Source organism: Tamandua tetradactyla, chromosome 7, assembly GCF_023851605.1.
Source record: "Tamandua tetradactyla isolate mTamTet1 chromosome 7, mTamTet1.pri, whole genome shotgun sequence".
NCBI classification, from domain to species: Eukaryota; Metazoa; Chordata; class Mammalia; order Pilosa; family Myrmecophagidae; genus Tamandua; species Tamandua tetradactyla.
In genome coordinates this window covers 71,074,736-71,094,041 of record NC_135333.1, presented here as the reverse complement: position 1 = coordinate 71,094,041, position 19,306 = coordinate 71,074,736, and the positions used below count along the sequence as shown (strand labels likewise).

Below are 19,306 nucleotides of genomic sequence, written 5' to 3'. Positions count from 1 at the left end.
CTAGGTCCTGGCTTATCCCAGGAGTCCTGTCCCACATTACCAGGTAGATTTACATCCCTGGGAGTTAGGTCCGATGTAGGCGGAAGGGCCTTGAGCTCACCTGCCAAGCTGGCCCAGAGAGAAAAGCCACATCTGAACAACAAAAGAGGCTCTCTGGGGTTGACTCCTAGGCACAATCACAAGTAACTTAGCTTCTCCTTGGCAGAAGCATGACTCATAAGGGTGAACCCCCAGATCAACCCACTGAATTGGTTGTCCCCACTGCCTGCAAGAAATCAGGAATTCACCAGATGGGAGGCTGAACATTTTCTCCTTCTTCCCCAGTCCCCCAAGGAAACCATGAAAATATTTTTTTTATTCTCTGTCCAAACCACTCTGGGATATATCAGGGCATCACGCTAACCTGTACAAACCAACAAGATCTCACACCCTATTCAAGATTCCATGTAATTATGATGTTCAAATAAACTGACCATACAAGTTAAAACAGATAATGTGCTACCCCAAACATAAATTTTGCATCAAATAAACATCTCTTCCTTTAGTTTTGCACAGAATTTGAGGTTTTAAAATATGACCACGTGATCCTTTGTCCTGTATTCTGATTTACCTTAGTCCTATTCAGATCAGCTTCATTCATATCTCTAGTCAAAGTCTGATCACTTTTCAGCTTTTTTTTAATTCTATGATTTTTTATTGATATAATCATCCAGAGTCTAAAATTGGTGGTTCACAGTATCAACATAAAGCTGTGCATTCACCATTACAATCTATTTTTGAAAATGTTTATTACTTCAAAAACAATAAAAATAAAAGTAAAAAAGAAGACCCAAAACATCCCATACTCCTCAACCATGCCCCATTGCTTTATTATTTTCTTGGTCTTGTTTTTTCTTTCTCATCTGTCCATACAATGGATAAAGGGACTGTCAGTCACAAGGTTTTCACACACACATGTTCATACCTTAAAAGGTCTGTAGTTATTCAATCATCTTCAAGAATCAAGGCTATTGGATTGCAGTTCAACGGTTTCAAGTATTTTCCTCTAGCTACTCCAAAACACCAAAAACTGAAAAGGGGTATCTATATACTGCATTAGAATAAACTCCAGAAAGATCTTTTGACTCTATTTGAAATCTCTCAGCCACTGAAACTTTTTTTGTTGCATTTGTCTTCCCCCTTTTAGTCAAGAAGGCTTTCTCACTCACACATTGCCAAGGATAGGCTCATTCCTGGAGTCATGTCCTTGTTGCCAGGGAGATTCACACCCTTGGGAGTTATGTCCCACATAGAAAGGAGAGCAGTGAATTCACCTGCAGAGTTGGCCTAGAGAGAGAGAGGCCACATCTGAGCAACAAAAGAGGTTCTCCGAGGTTGACTCTTAGGCATAATCATAAGTAGGGTTCTGCCTATTTTTATTTGTTGTTTAAAACTTCTGTGGGGGAAAAGAACCCTGGAGCATCTTATTACACCACCTTGGTAATATCATTTGCTGGTAACATTTATGTACCATCTCATAGTATCTTTGCCCATATGTAAAAATCAGTATCCTGGGGAAATGCTCCCATATTCATAAATTATCCTTTATCCAACTTTATGTTCTAGAGCCCTTGACTCAGCAACTCGGAATTCAACCGATGCACAATTTCCCAACTCCTACTGGCATACGTTGGTTCAATCTTATAGTCCTTGTGGTGAGTTATCTCTGCCTCCTGTCACATGGTAATTCCTCTCTTCTTGTGTCAGTTCTCTTTATAAGGACCCCAGTACTATAGATTAAGACCCACCCTCATTCCGTTGGGCCACACTTTTACTAAAAATAACATCTTCAAGAGGTCCTATTTACAATGGGTTCACTCCCACAGGAATGCAGATTATGTGTTGTTGGGGTACATAATTCAGCATGCCACAACATTCAATGTAGTGGGTAATTAAAGTCATAAGAACATTATTTTTTCCCATCGGAAACCCCAAAACATACAAGAATAAAGTTTTTGTAATAATTTAAATGTGCTTTGCTTAGCTATAACTCTTAAGTCTTGAGAATCATCAACTCTATTTAAAAAAGAGAAAATTCTAGTAAGAACCACAGATCCAAAATATAAGGGGGGTGGGAGTGGAGATTCAGTAAGTGGGAAAAACTTTCATAATTGCCCTCTTTTCTTTAAAGTTTTTCTCTGCTCTCTTCCCTTGCCACCTGAAGGGTAAGGCAGGCTGGAGATAACCTCCTTTGGGTATCTTCCCCATCTTCCCTTATTTGAGAACTAGCAGGACCAAAACAGGGTCCAGGGTGGAATGGGCAGGGAATGAGCAGTTACGTGGCTCTGGGTTTAGGCATTTATTCTCTTCAGCATGGATTTACTTTTCCCTTTCCTCTTTCAGTTAGAGTTTAAGATCCAGAGGCCTGAGATCAGAGTGTGGACATCCTGGGTAAAAGGAGGCAATTGCCTGGAGAATCTTCTCTGTTCAAATATAATTCATTCTTCTCCTCCTCCCATTCCTTGTTTTCCCAACATCTATTTCCAAAACAAAAACATTCCTCCAAGGAGTAGCTTATACAATAATAGGTATGTCAGGTGGAAAAAGATTGAGAGAATCTTGCAGGGGAGAAGCAAAGATGGAGAAGGAATCCTGGCGGCTGCTCTTCTTGTTATCAGTCACTATTTGCCCTGCAGTGGTGGTGGCTGGATGAACACAGTCCCTAAATTAGGATTCTCTACTTTGACCCCTCCCTGATCTTTAAATGATTCTTTGAGAGTTCTAGGTCAAAAGGTTTAAGGAAGAAGCCAGGTTAGGAGTTTTTGTTCAAAGATGATCATCTTTAAAGAGAACCTTTGATATAGATGTAAATATACAACAGAGCAAGGTGTGAAGATTTCCTCTTCTAACCTTTTTTTATTTTGGCCTGTTTGCAAAGCCCTCAATCATGTCTTTCCTTGGATTAAAGCTCTGGAAAGGCGTTCTTACCATCCCTGGATCACCTCTACCACCATCTCTTCACTGAAGAGTCTTCTGAATGGCTAAACCCATCTCCTTCTCCCGTGATCTTTCCCGCCTAATTTCTCCTTTGTGTGATTATCCCTATTCTAGCACCCCCCAGCCATTTATCTGGGCATCTATGCATCTGTGAGGTAGTAGGAAGTAGCTCGCATTCAGATTTGCTCAGCTGTTACCCACCCACCTGTCAATCAGAGAAATCAAATTATTTGATTGAATAAGTTGTCCTTTAATAATTAGTAGAAAGTTGCACCATACAGTTAACGCTGAAGAGGATTAATTTAGTCCCTTTCCAGTTTCCATCCTGAAAGAAACAAGAAGACATCATGACATTCAGAAGGTCTTTATATTTATAAAAGGGCTTCTGCCTACGAGAGATGTCCTGACACTTCTGTATAGCAAAAATCTCACAAAAGCAAGGTAAGATAACTAAAGGTTTTGTCTCAGAGGAGTGGAGTAGGGTAACCTTTACTTTCTTCTTAGTATTTTTATATATTGAAGATATTGTATGTAAAAAATTAAGAGAAAATCAATCTATTTCCATCCATCTTTTCAAAAACACATTGAACCCCTCAGACATACATCATTATTAACATTTTCTCATGTGAATTAGGGAGATTATTACTCTCTCTTAAAGAGTTTAAGACAAAAAGCGAAAATGCACTTTCTATCAAAAATAAGCTTCCAAAATGAATATGATTGCTGAATCATTAAATTGATATCTCTTTTAGTCTCCAGTATCATAGAAGTAAAAACTTAAAATTGTGGAATCATAACCCACTTCAAACTCTGAAATATGTTCTTCAACTAATTGTGGTGCTGTTCTTTGAAATTTATTGCTATTTTGTATATATGTTATTTTTCACAAAAAATAAAGAAAAAAGTTGCTTGTGGTGATAAAAAAATATTTAAGCCTTCTAGCTGCCTATATTCTGGAAAAACTAGAAGGAAAAATCTGAGACTATCATATGGTAGCCCATGACAAACTCTGGGATCTGTAAATGTAACTACTTGTTGAAGAGTGCTTTGAAAACTATTGCTTTTTTATTTCTTTGCTTTGTATATATGTTATACTGTACAATAAAAAAGTTACAAAATTTTTTAAAAAGCTTCCGGTTTCCTTAACTTCTGAGAACCACCAACTTACCCAAGTCTCCCTTTCTCTGTCAGGCTCACCTCATTCACAGGGATCAAAATATTGAATTGTTGCCTGCTCATCTGTAAAATGAAATGATGCACACTATTACACTGAGGGCCTCATACATGCAGAGAGAAATGCTTCATAAAAATACTGCTTTAAGCCCTTTCCAGAGGATCCTTACAGTTTATAAGCATATTCAAAATTACAATAAGGTTTTGATCACTAATATTTGTATGTTTGTGGTAAATCAGAAATGAAATGATCCAGCAAGTTATTAATTACAGCAAAAATATCAAGAATAGTCAATGTTCTTCTGATCTGTGGAACACATCACATAAAATCTCTCTAGCATAGAATTTTTTTTTAAAGCATAAAATTGAATTAAAATGTGGTAGGAAATCAGATAATGTAATTATGTGTTGCTTGGCTTCTGATGGAGTGTTAGTCAAATTAAGAGAAATATCATGAAGCATAAGGCAGAAATACATTGCAAGATGCATGTAGGCTCTTAGCTGGTGGTGACTCAATCCTCACCCGGTAGATAGTAGTCATAGACTTTGATGGTTGCTGGTTTCAGGTTGGTGATCAACACATTTTGGCTGATGGTGAAGGTATAGGTCTGAGTTTCCTTACTAAGCTGTAGGGAAGACAGAAGAAACATCACATTAAAACTAAAATGAAAATAAATCTATATGTAATGTGAAGACTAAAAGACTTTTGCTCTCTTTACACGGATATTCTGAAATTCTTCTACCAAAGCCTCCTGCCCATGCCAACTTTAAAGATATTGTCTCCTACTGATCTCCTAGCTCTTTCTTCATATTCTATAGCTCCCTGGTCCTCCTGTAAAAATGTTCCCTCTATCCACGGTCCACCTCCTAACCCAAGGTTTCTCCATTAATTTAGGCAAAGTGTCCAAAGGAATAGAGACTTCTATTTTACTTCAAACGTCCTATGCTCCTTATTGGTTCTGTCTCTTCTTTCATTCAGGCTCCTGCTTAAATGACACCTCCTCAGAGAAACCTTCTCTGATAACCTTACATTAAATAGCCACATCTTTAGCCTGCCCCTGCCATCATTCTCTATTCCCTTATCCTACATGCTGCATAGCACATATTACTAATGAGTGAGTGAATGTGTGTGTATGTGTGTGTGTGTGTGTGTGTGTGTGTAACATTTTCAAACTTGCATATTGTCTATCTGTCCACTAGCATATCAGCTCCATGAGGGCAGGGACCATGTCTATCTTTTTCACTATTGCAGCTCTATCACTTAGTAGAATGCCTGGCATGTATGATACTCAATAAATATTTATTGAATAAACAAGTAACTCAAGAATCTAAGAAAACTGCATCAATTAATCAAATATAACAAGAAAATATGATTCATGTTTTAAATTTAGGTATGGAGTTTTGAACATCCAATTGGAAGGAATTTCCAAATTTCTTCAGGTACCCTGGTTCTCAAAGTATGGTCTAGGAACTCCTAGGGATCCCTGAGACTGTGTCAGGAGGACTGTGCAGTCAAAATTATTTTCAGAATAATACTAAATATTATTTGCTTTTGTCCACTCTGATTCTCTTACAAATGTACAGAGGAGTGATTTAGAGGCTACTAAATGTGTGATATTGCAACAGATTAAATGCACAATCAGAGAAGAGAATTCAAGTCTCTTCTATTAAGCCAAACACTAAAGAAACTTGCAAAAATGAAGATAATGCTGTCATTCTAATTAATTTTTGTTGTAGGAAATTTTAATAAGAATATAGTTATTTTCATAAAATACATTACTTACATTAAGATTTAATGAGTTAAAAAAATAAAAAATAAAAAAAGATTTAATGAGTTTATTATTGTTTTTCAAGTAAATTAATATTTAAATTTTTATTAAATATTAAATATTTAAAATAATATTTTAAGTAAATTAATAAATATTATGTTTTTCCTTTCTACTATGATAAATATTAATAGATATAACTCACATAACCAAAAACCCATTGAGACCCTCAGTAATTTAAGAATGCAAAAGGTGTTGAGTACAAAAATTTTAGAACCACTGTTCTTGTTTATTATTTGGTAGCATAAAGATTTGACATAAATAACATATTTTTCCTTAAAAAACAGCTAATTGCAATATTCAGTATCTACTTATGTTTTACTCTGAAAGTTCTTTCTCAAAATCTGAATTCAGTGTTTTCATGTCAATGTCTGTAAGGCCCCTCTCTCCCTTCCTCAACTTCCCCTCAAAAGTATTTTCCTTCCGATCCCATGCTTTTGAAAAATAAAATAGTTAAGAAATAAGAAAACAAAAAGAGGTTTATTAAAAGTCAAGGTGGATGGTGTGCACAGGTAGCTCAGTGGTAGAATGCTCACCTAGATGCAGGAGACAAGGATTTGATTCCCGGATGTGCACTTTCAAAAATAAATTCAACAATTGGTGCAAGCAACAATGGATAGTCACATGGAAAGAGAATGAACTGTGACCTCACCATACAGCATACAAAAAAAAAGTCAAGGTGGATGGGACAAAAAAGAAAAGAATGAGGTAGTATATGAATGGTGATGAGAAGAGCAGAGAAAAGGATATGAGGCATAAAAGGAGAAAAGTTAAAGGATTGGCAACACTATTCTGTGTGATTTTATAAACACAATTCTGAAGTTTATAATAATGGCTTCTGTTATAGGACGCACTCAATACGAGAAACAAATTGAGAAAATATTGTGAGAGATGTGAGATGCAAGGGTAACCAACTATTTTGGTACCATTTGTTGTTACCAAAGAGCTAAAAGAACTAAAGGGGAGACTTCAGGGAGGTCGGTGGAGGAGGAAGCTCCAGGACCCAGTCCTTCCAATAAAACAACTATTAAACAGGTGGGGGTGGGGGTTCATAGGTGCGGAGCTGAGCCTAGATCTCTCATGTGGCAGGCAGCTGTTCTAACACTGAAGTACCTGTGCATCCCAGGTTAGCTTCTAACAGAACCTCAAGTTGAATTGCACCCCCCACATGACATCAGGACCTAGATGTGGCAGGGAATAACTGACAAACCAAGTGCATAAGGAAACCTTCAATGCAAAACCAAAGAAATACAAAACTTTAGATGAGTAAGAGAAACCAACATGAAAAATAACCATATCAAGATAATCAAATGCCTGATCACAACAAAAATTCGCAAATCTTGTGAAGATCCAAGCAGAAATGGCCCAGGCAAATGACCAAATCAAAATTCCCGAGGAGATACAGGATATGGACAACTACTCGAGGATATTTATAGAGAAATAAAGGATCTCAGGAAGACACTAGAAGAGCATAAAGAAGAATTCAAAAAATTAAATAGAAAAATGTCACTCTTACAGAAATGAATGATATAGTAGACCAAATTAGAAATATACTAGAGACACATGATAGCAGATTCAAAGAAGGAAAAGGAAGAATACGTGAGCTAGGAGACAGAGCAATAGAACTAGAGTGCACAAAACAACAAATGGCAAGAAAGATGGAAAAATGGAACTGGATCTTAGGGAAATTATAGACAAGAAGAGGCATACAAATAAGACAATCACTGGTATCCCATAAAGAGAAGAGAAAAGTAAAGGACTTGGAAAGTTAGTAGAAGATATAATTGGGGAAATCTCCCAACCATTATAAAACACATGAATATGCAAATCAAAGAGCCCAACATATTCCAAAAAGAATAAATCTGAATAGGCCTCTCCAAGACACTGTCAAATGTTGAAGAGAAGCAGAAAGTCCTGAAAGCAGCATGAGAAAAGCAATCTACTGCATAGATTTTGCTGGTTTGAAAGGATGTACGTCCCCTAGAAAAGCCATGTTTTAATCTAAATCCCACTTCATAAAGGCAGAATAATTCCTATTCAATACTGTATGTTTGAAACTGTAATCAGATCATCTCCCTGGTGGTGTGATTTAATCAAGAGTGGTTGTTAAACTGGGTTAGGTGATGACATATCTCCACCCAATTGGGTGGGTCTTGATAAGTTTCTGGAGTCCTATGAAAGAGGAAACATTTTGGAGGATGAAAGCAATTCAGAGACAGCAGAGAGCCCACAAACCAGTGACCTTTGGTGATGAAGAAGGAAACGCCTCCTGGGGAGCTTCATGAAATAAGAAGCCAGGAGAGAAAGCTAGCAGATGATGCCTTGCTCACCATGTGCCCTGCCAGCTGAGAGAAAAACTGTGACTGTGTTTGCCATGTGCCTTCTCACTTGAGAGAGAAATCCTGAACTTTGTTGGCCTTCTTGAACCAAGGTATCTTTCCCTGGATGCCTTTGATTGGACATTTCTATAGACTTGTTTTAATTAGGACATTTTCTCAGCCTTAGAACTGTAAACTAGCAACTTATTAAATTCCCCTTTTTAAAAGCTATTCTGTTTCTGGTATATTGCATTCCAGCAGCTAGCAAACTAGACTGAGTTTGGACTATTCAGTAGGCACCAAGGAAGCAAGAAGGCAGTGGTATGATATATTTAAGAACCTGAATGAGAACTATATCGAGCCAAGTTATCCTTCAAAATTGGGGGAGAGATTAAAATCATCAATGACAAACAAGGATTGAGAGAACTAGTCAATAAGAAATCTGCTGCACAAGAAATACTATAGGGAGTCCATCAATTGAAAAAAAAAAGATAGGAGAGGGAGATTCAGAGAAGAGCACAGAACTGAAGAATATTAGTAACAGTAATTTAAACGATAAAAGCAGAGAGAAGGAAAAGAATATATACATCTGACAAATAAAAACTAAAGGATAAGATGGTAAAGAATTGCTCTTACAGTAATTATTTTGAATGTTAATGGACTAAACTCATCAATTAAAAGGTACAGACTGGAGTTCTCCGGAAGTCAGGTGTCTGGAAGGGGCAGTTCTCCAGAAGTCAGTTCCTTAAAATGGATGGTACGGGGGACTTCCGGAGAAGATGGCGGCTTAGTAAGACGCGCGGGTCTTAGTTCCTCCTCCAGAACAGCTACTAGGGGAGTAGAAATGATACAGAGCAGCTCCCGGAGCCACGACAGAGATCAGGAAGACAGCGTACCCCATTCTGGAATGGCTGACTGGCTGGGAGAACCCGCTCCGGTGAGATCGCCGAGGGGCGCGGGCTTCCCCGGGCCGGGGTGGCAGGCAGCCGGAGTCCCTCCCTCCCTCCTTCCCGGGCCGGCTGGGAGAATTGGACAGGCGGTTCCCTCAAGCCGTGCTGGCTGCTGCCCCCCCACCACACGCAGCCCCCAGGACCAGCTGGGAGAATTGGATCGGAGATATCCAGGCCGCGGAGAATGGTGACCGGGGTCCCTTCCAAACACGTGGCTTCCCGGTCTGGCTGGGAACGGTGCACTCCCCCGGGCCGCGGCGGCTGACGCCCTCCCACCACGCTTGTCGCCCTGGGCTGGCTGGGAGATTCAGACGGGCACTCTCCTGGGCTGCGGCGGTCAGCGACCCTCCCCGCATTCGGATCCCCGGACCAGCTGGGAGATTCGGATTGGCACTACTCCAAGCTACTTCGGCTGGCAAACCTCCCCCACGGCAAGAGTTTGCCAAAGTTAAAGGACCCACAGCACCTTTTACTGGTGGGACCTGCAGACAAACGAGTGCCACAAGCGCCACCTACTGGGCAGGATAAGAAAAACAGAACCCAGAGATTTCACAGAAAAATCTTTCAACCTGTTGGGTCCAACACCCAGGGAAATCTGATTAAATGCCCCAGACGCCAGCAGAAGGTAATGGATGACGCTCAGAAAATTGAAAGTATGACCCAGTCAAAGGAACAAACCAATAGTTCAAATGAGATACAGGAGTTGAGACAACTAATGCTGAATATACGAACAGAAATGGAAAACCTCTTCAAAAATGAAATCGATAAATTGAAGGAGGACATGAAGAAGACATGGGCTGAACAAAAAGAAGAAATAGAAAAACTGAAAAAACAAATAACAGAACTTATGGAAGTGAAGGGCAAAGTAGAAAAGATGGAAAAAACAATGGATACCTACAATGATAGATTTAAAGAGACAGAAGATAGAATTAGTGATGTGGAGGATGGAACATCTGAATTCCAAAAAGAAACAGAAACTATAGGGAAAAGAATGGAAAAATTTGAACAGGGGATCAGGGAACTCAAGGACAATGTGAACCGCACAAATATACGTGTTGTGGGTGTCCAGAAGGAGAAGAGAAGGGAAAAGGAGGAGAAAAACTAATGGAAGAAATTATCACTGAAAATTTCCCAACTCTTATGAAAGACCTAAAATTACAGATCCAAGAAGTGCAACGCATCCCAAAGAGAATAGACCCAAATAGGCGTTCTCCAAGACACTTACTAGTTACAATGTCAGAGGTCAAAGAGAAAGAGAGGATCTTGAAAGCAGCAAGAGAAAAACAATCCATCACATACAAGGGAAACCCAATAAGACTATGTGTAGATTTCTCAGCAGAAACCATGGAAGCTAAAAGACAGTGGGATGATATATTTAAATTACTAAAAAAGAAGAACTGCCAACCAAGACTTCTATATCCAGCAAAATTGTCCTTCAAAAATGAGGGAGAAATTAAAATATTCTCAGACAAAAAGTCACTGAGAGAATTTGTGACCAAGAGACCAACTCTGTAAGAAATACTAAAGGGAGCACTAGAGTCAGATACGAAAAGACAGAAGAGAGAGGTATGGAGAAGAGTGTAGAAAGAAGGAAAGTCAGATATGATATATATAATACAAAAGGCAAAATGGTAGAGGAAAATATTATCCAAACAGTAATAACACTAAATAATAATGGACTGAATTCCCCAATCAAAAGACATAGACTGGCAGAATGGATTAAAAAACAGGATCCTTCTATATGCTGTCTACAGGAAACACATCTTAGACCCACAGATAAACATAGGTTGAAAGTGAAAGGTTGGGAAAAGATATTTCATGCAAATAACAACCAGAAAAGTGCAGGAGTAGCTATACTAATATCCAACAAATTAGACTTCAAATGTAAAACAGTTAAAAGAGACAAAGAAGGACACTATCCACTAATAAAAGGAACAATTAAACAAGAAGACATAACAATCATAAATATTTATGCACCGAACCGGAATGCCCCTAAATACGTGAGGAATACACTGCAAACACTGAAAAGGGAAATAGACACATATACCATAATAGTTGGAGACTTCAATTCACCACTCTCATCAATGGACAGAACATCTAGACAGAGGATCAATAAAGAAATAGAGAATCTGAATATTACTATAAATGAGGTAGACTTAACAGACATTTATAGGACATTACATCTCACAACAGCAGGATACACCTTTTTCTCAAGTGCTCATGGATCATTCTCAAAGATAGACCATATGCTGGGTCACAAAGCAAGTCTTAACAAATTTAAAAAGATTGAAATCATACACAACACTTTCTCAGATCATAAAGGAATGAAGTTGGAAATCAATAACAGGCGGAGTGCCAGAAAATTCACAAATACATGGAGGCTCAACAACACACTCTTAAACAACAAGTGGGTCAAAGAAGAAATTGCAAGAGAAATTAGTAAATACCTCTAGGCGAATGAAAACGAAAATACAACATATCAAAACTTATAGGACGCAGCAAAGGCAGTGCTAAGAGGGAAATTTATTGCCCTAAATGCCTTTATCAGAAAAGAAGAAAAGGCAAAAATGCAGGAATTAACTTTCCACTTGGAAGAACTGGAGAAAGAACAGCAAACTAATCCCAAAGCAAGCAAAAGGAAAGAAATAACAAAGATTAGAGCAGAAATAAATGAAATTGAAAACAATAGAGAAAATCAATAAGACCAGAAGTTGGTTTTAGGAGAAAATTAATAAGATTGATGTGCTCTTAGCAAGATTGACAAAAAGAAGAAGAGAGAGGATGCAAATAAATAAGATCAGAAATGGAAGAGGAGACATAACTACTGACCACACAGAAATAAAGGAGGTAATAACAGGATACTATGAACAACTTTACACTAATAAATACAACAATTTAGATGAAATGGACGGGTTCCTGGAAAGACATGAACAACCAACTTTGACTCAAGAAGAAATAGATGACCTCAACAAACCAATCACAAGGAAAGAAATTGAATCATTCAAAAGCTTCCTAAAAAGAAAATTCCAGGACCAGACAGCTTCACATGTGAATTCTATCAAACATTCCAGAAAGAATTAGTACCAACTCTCCTCAAACTCTTCAAAAAAATCGAAGTGGAGGGAAAACTACCTAATTCATTCTATGAAGCCAACATCACCCTCATACCAAAACCAGGCAAAGATATTACAAAAAAAGAAAACTACAGACCAATCTTTCTAATGAATATAGATGCAAAAATCCTCAATAAAATTCTGGCAAATCAAATCCAGCAACACATTAAAAGAATTATACATCATGACCAAGTAGGATTCATCCCAGGTATGCAAGGATGGTTCAACATAAGAAAATCAATTAATGTAATACACCATATCAACAAATCAAAGCAGAAAAATCACATGATCATCTCAATTGATGCAGAGAAGGCATTTGACAAGATTCAACATCCTTTCCTGTTGAAAACACTTCAAAAGATAGGAATACAAGGGAACTTCCTTAAAATGATAGAGGGAATATATGAAAAACCCACAGCTAATATCATCCTCAATGGGGAAAAATTGAAAACTTTCCCCCTAAGATCAGGAACAAGACAAGGATGTCCATTATCACCACTATTATTCAACATTGTGTTGGAGTTTCTAGCCAGAGCAATTAGACAAGAAAAAGAAATACAAGGCATCAAAATTGGAAAGGAAGAAGTAAAACTATCACTGTTTGCAGACGATATGATACTATACGTCAAAAACCCGGAAAAATCCACAACAAAACTACTAGAGCTAATAAATGAGTACAGCAAAGTAGCAGGTTACAAGATCAACATTCAAAAATCTGTAGCATTTCTATACACTAGTAATGAACAAGCTGAGGGGGAAATCAAGAAACGAATCCCATTTACAATTGCAACTAAAAGAATAAAATATCTAGGAATAAATTTAACTAAAGAGACAAAAAATCTATATAAAGAAAACTACAAAAAGCTGTTAAAAGAAATCACAGAAGATCTAAATACATGGAAGGGCATACCGTGTTCATGGAGTGGAAGACTAAATATAGTTAAGATGTCAATCCTACCTAAATTGATTTACAGATTCAATGCAATACCAATCAAAATCCCAACAACTTATTTATCAGAAATAGAAAAACCAATAAGCAAATTTATCTGGAAGGGCAGAGTGCCCCGAATTGCTAAAAAAATCTTGAGGAAAAAAAAACGAAGCTGGAGGTCTCACGCTGCCTGACTTTAAGGCACATTGTGAAGCCACCATGGTCAAAACAGCATGGTATTAGCATAAAGATAGATATATCGACCAATGGAATCGAATAGAGTGCTCAGATATAGACCCTCTCATCTATGGACATTTGATCTTTGATACGGCAGTCAAGTCAACTTACCTGGGACAGAACAGTCTCTTCAATAAATGGTGCCTAGAGAACTGGATATCCATATGCAAAAGAATGAAAGAAGACCTGTATCTCACACCCTGTACAAAAGTTAACTCAAAATGGATCAAAGATCTAAACATTAGGTCTAAGACCATAAAACAGTTAGGGGAAAATGTAGGGAGATATCTTATGAAACTTACATTTGGAGGCGGTTTTATGGACCTTACACCTAAAGCAAGAGCACTGAAGAAAGAAAGAAAGAAATGGGAGCTCCTCAAAATTAAACACTTTTGTGCATCAAAGAACTTCATCAAGAAAGTAGAAAGACAGTCTACACAACGGGAGACAATATTTGGAAATGACATATCAGATAAAGGTCTAGTATCCAGAATTTATAAAGAGATTGTTCAACTCAACAACAAAAAAGACAGCCAATCCAATTACAAAATGGGAAAAAGACTTGAACAGACACCTCTCAGAAGAGGAAATACAAATGGCCAAAAGGCACATGAAGAGATGCTCAATGTCCCTGGCCATTAGAGAAATGCAAATCAAAACCACAATGAGATATCATCTCACACCCACCAGAATGGCCATTATCAACAAAACAGAAAATGACAAGTGCTGGAGAGGATGCGGAGAAAGAGGCACACTTATCCACTGTTGGTGGGAATGTCAAATGGTGCAACCACTGTGGAAGGCAGTTTGGCGGTTCCTCAAAAAGCTGAATATAGAATTGCCATACGACCCAGCAATACCATTGCTAGGTATCTACTCAAAGGACTTAAGGGCAAAGACACAAATGGACATTTGCCCACCAATGTTTATAGCAGCGTTATTTACAATTGCAAAGAGATGGAAACAGCCAAAATGTCCATCAACAGACGAGTGGCTAAACAAACTGTGGTATATACATACGATGGAATATTATGCAGCTTTAAGACAGAATAAACTTATGAAGCATGTAATAACATGGATGGACCTAGAGAACATTATGCTGAGTGAGTCTAGCCAAAAACTAAAGGACAAATACTGTATGGTCCCACTGATGTGAACCGACATTCGAGAATAAACTTGGAATATGTCATTGGTAACAGAGTCCAGCAGGAGTTAGAAACAGGGTAAGATAATGGGTAATTGGAGCTGAAAGGATACAGACTGTGCAACAAGACTAGATACAAAAACTCAAAAATGGACAGCACAATAATACCTAATTGTAAAGTAATCATGTTAAAACACTGAATGAAGCTGCATCTGAGCTATAGGTTTTTGTTTTTTTTTTTGTCTGTCTGTTTGTTTGTTTGTTTTTTCTTTTTCCTTTTCTTTTTTTTACTATTATTATTATTTTTATTTTTTCTCTATATTAACATTCTATATCTTTTTTTGTTGTTTTGCTAGTTCTTTTCCTAAATCGATGCAAATGTACTAAGAAATGATGATCATGCATCTATGTGATGATGTTAGGAATTACTGATTGCATATGTAGAATGGAATGATTCCTAAGTGTTGTGTTAATTTCTTTTTTTCTTTAATTAATAATAAAAAAAAAGGTACAGACTGGCAGAATGGATTAAAAATCAAAATCCATCTATATGCTGTTTACAAGAGATACATCCTAGACTCAAGGACACAATTAGATTGAAAGTGAGGGATGGAAAAAGATATTCTATGCAAGTTGTAACCAAAAGAAAGCAGGAGTAGCTGTACTAACATCAGACAAAATATAATGTAAAGACATTATAAGAGAAAAGAAGAACATTACATATGAATAAAAGGGACAATTCACCAAGAGAAAAGAAAAATCATAAATATGTTTGCCCCAATCAAGGAGCTCCAAAGTACATGAGGCAAACATTGGCAAAATTGAAAGAAGGTATGGACATTTCAACAGTAATCGTGGGAGACTTCAATACACACCCTTCTCTATAGATGGAACAACTAGACAGAGGATCAACAAGGAAATAGAGAACCTAAATAATGGGATAAATGAATTAGGCCTAATAGACATATACAGATCATTACATATCCAAAACACCAGGTTATACAAACATGGAATGTTCTCCAGGATAGATCATATGCTGGGACACGAACTGAGTCTTTACAAATTTAATATGAAATTATCCAGAGCACTTTCTCTAAACACAGTGAAATAAAGCTGAAAATTTATTATCACCAAAGAGCTAGAGCTTTCACAAATATATGGAGATTTAACCAACACACTCTTAAATAACCAGTAGGTCACGGATGAGATTTCTAGAGAAATCAGTAAATATCTGGAGATGAATGATAATGGGAACACAACATACCAAAACTTATGGGATGCAGCAAAGGAAGTGCTGAGAGGGAAATTTATTGCACTAAATGCCTTTATTAAAAAACAAGAATGAGCAAAACTTGAGGATTTAACTGCTCACTTGGAAAATTTAGAGAAAGTACGGCAAACTATCCTCAAGGCAAATAAAAGAAGAGAAGCAATAAATATTAAAGTAGGAATAAACAAACTGGAGAATAATAAAACAATAGAAAGAGTCAACAAAATCAAAAGTTGGTTATTTGAGAAAATCAATAAAATTGATGGTCCCCTCGCTAGACCAATAAAGAAAAGGAAAGAGAGGATTCCAACAAACCAAATCAGCAATTAGAGAGGGGCCATTACCACAGATCATGAAGAACTATATGCCAAGAAACTAGACAACTTAGATAAAATGGACAAATTACTAGAAATATACAAGTTACCTAAACTGACTCAAGAATAAATGGAAGCGCTCAACAAACCAATTAGAAGTAAAGAGATTCAATCAGTCATCAAAAATATTCCCACAAAGAAAAGCCCGGGACCAGATGGCCTCATAGGGGAATTTTATCAAATATTCCTAAAAGAACTAACACCAATCCTGCTCAAACTCCTCCAAAAAATTGAGGAAATAAGAACACTACCTTACTCATTTTATGAACTAACATCACTCTAATACCAAAATTGGATAAAGAGGCTATAAGAAAGGAAACCTACAGACCAATCTCCCTAATGAACATAGATGCAAAAATCCTTAACAAAATACTGTCAAATCGAATCCAACAACACATTAAAAGAATTATACATTATGACCAAATGGGATTTAAACCAGAAATGCAAGGGTGGTTCAACATAAGAAAATCAATCAAATCATTAACAAATCTAAAGGGGAAAATCACCTGATCATATTGATTGATGCTGAAAAAACATTCGACAAAGTCCAGCATCCTTTCCTGATAAAAACACATCAAAAGTTAGGAATTGAAGGAAACTTTCTCAATATCATAAAGAGCATATTTGAAAAAACCATAGCCAGCATCATACTTAATGGTGAGAAATTGAGAAATTGAAAATATTCCCTCTAAGATCGGGATCGAAACAAGGATGTCCATTGTCACCTCTATTATTCAACATTGTATTAGAAGTACTAGCTGGAGTGATCAGACAGGAGAAAGAAATAGAAAGCATCCAAATAGGAAAGGAAGAAGTGAAACTTTCATTATTTGTGGATGACATGATCTTATACTTAGAAAAATCTGAGAATTTACAGTAAAGCTACTTGACCTAATAAACAAATTCTGCAAAGTGGTGGGATACAAGACTAATGCACAAAAATCAGCAATGTTTTTATACACAAGCAATGACTTATCTGAGGTGACAATTAAGGAAGTAATTTCACTCAAAATAATAACCAGAAGAATCAGGTATATAGGAATAAGCCTAACCAGGAATATCAAGAACTTATACACAGAAAAGTACAAAAAAAAATGCTAAAAGAAATTAAAAATGACCTAAAGAGATGGAAAGAATTTCCATGCTTATGGATAGGAAGGTTAAATGTCATTAAGATGTCAATTCTACCCAAACTGAACTACAAATTTGATGCGATACCAATCAAAATTCCAACAACTTACTTTGAAGACTTGGAAAAGCTGGTTATCAAATTTATATGGAAGGGAAAGAGACTCAAATAGCTAAAGATATCCTTAAAAAGAAGAGTGAATACGGAGGACTATCATTTCCTGTCTTTAAAACCTACTGTATAGCCACATTGGTCAAACAGCATAGTATTGGCACAAAGATAGAAATATCGACCAATAGGATAGACTTGAGAGTGCAGAGATAGACAACCAAATTTGTAGACATTTAATCTTTGATAAGGCCCCCAAATCCCTGAACTGGGACAGAATAGTCTTTTCAATAAATGGGCATAGGAGAATTGGATATCAATAGGCAAAAGAATGAAGGAGGACCCCTACCTTACACATTATACAAAAATTAATTCAAAATGGATTAAAGACCCAAATGTAAAGCATCTAAAAGAAAATGCAAGATCTAGTAATAGGAAGTAGCTTCTTAAACTTTATAACTAAAGCACAAGCAGTGAAAGAAAAAATAAACAAATGGGACTCCTTAAGATCAAGAGTTTCTGTGCCTCCAAAGACTTTGTTATAAAGGTGAAAAGGCAGCCAAATCAATGGGATAAAAATATTTAGAAACCACATATCAGATAAAGGCTTGATATCTTGTATACACAAAGAAATTATACAGCTTAAAAACAAAAAACCCAATTATAAAATGGGCAGAGGATGTGAATAGATACGATCCTGAAGAGCAAATACAGATAACTAAAAAGCACATAAAAAGATGCTAATTTCATTAACTATAAGGGAAATGCAAATTAAGACAACAATGAGATACCACCTCATACCTATAAGAACGGCTGCTATTAAACAGACAACTACAAATGTTGGAGAGATTGTGGAGAAATAGGAAGATTTAGTTACAGTTGGTGGGAATGTATAGTAGTGCAGCCACTGTGGAAGACATTTGGCAATTCCTCAGAAAACTAAATATTGAGTTGCCTTATGAACTTGCAATACCAATACTCAGTAAATACAAAAGAGCTGAGGGCAGTACACGAACAGACATTTGTACACTGAAGTTCACAGTGGCACCATTTACAATTGCCAAAAGATGGAAATAATCCAAGTGCCCATCAATAGGCGAGTAGATAAACAAAATGTGGTATACACATACGATGCAGCTATAAGATGAAATGTTGTCCCCAAACATGCGATAATATGGATAAACCTTGAGGACATAATGCTGAGTGCAGTCAGTCAGTCACAAAAGGACAAATACTATATGAGTTCATTATTCTAACTCTGGCAAAGGTAAATATAGCAGACCTAGAGCCACACAAAAGCTAGAGATGAAGGAAAGGTTACCCAAAGAGGTTGAATCTAAATAAACAGGAACGGATAAAAGTGATGATAACTAATTAGCAGGTTTATAAATAACATTGCCATATTGAAGATGAATATGATTGAAAGGGGATGTACACTGCAATGTATCCCAATGATTAAATTTATGATGATAAATAAGTTCTCACATGAAATATTTCAATGGTTCAAGAGTTGACAAAGAGTCAGTAGCAGAGGGATATAGGCGAGAAAATTAAAAATGCCAATAGTTAACAGGAATACATCAATAGTACTACAGCACTACTGGGGGAGGAGGGATAAATGATAAGGGATAGTTTTCTTTTTCTTTTTTGTATTTTTATTGACAAATCTTTACACACTTACAGTCCATACATAGTGTACAATCAGTGGCTCACCATATCATCTCATAGTTGTGCATTCATCACCATGATCATTTTAA

General features: G+C 36.9%; 1 protein-coding gene across 4 annotated transcripts in view; it reads right to left on the bottom strand.

The window, feature by feature from the left end:
• Nucleotides 1–3,202: 3,202 nt before the first annotated feature.
• The window catches only part of A2ML1 (alpha-2-macroglobulin like 1), a 79,641-nt gene continuing 63,537 nt past the window's right edge, over nt 3,203–19,306 (bottom strand). For 3 of the 4 annotated variants that reach the window (XM_077169956.1, XM_077169958.1, XM_077169959.1), the window contains exons 34-36: nt 4,673–4,775; nt 4,145–4,215; nt 3,203–3,301 (exon numbers count right to left, since the gene is read on the bottom strand). In XM_077169956.1, coding sequence (XP_077026071.1) covers nt 4,175–4,215; nt 4,673–4,775 — 144 coding nt within the window. In that variant the 3' untranslated portion in view covers nt 3,203–3,301; nt 4,145–4,174. The remainder of the gene's footprint in view (nt 3,302–4,144; nt 4,216–4,672; nt 4,776–19,306) is intronic. The other variant, XM_077169957.1, reaches the window with a different exon arrangement.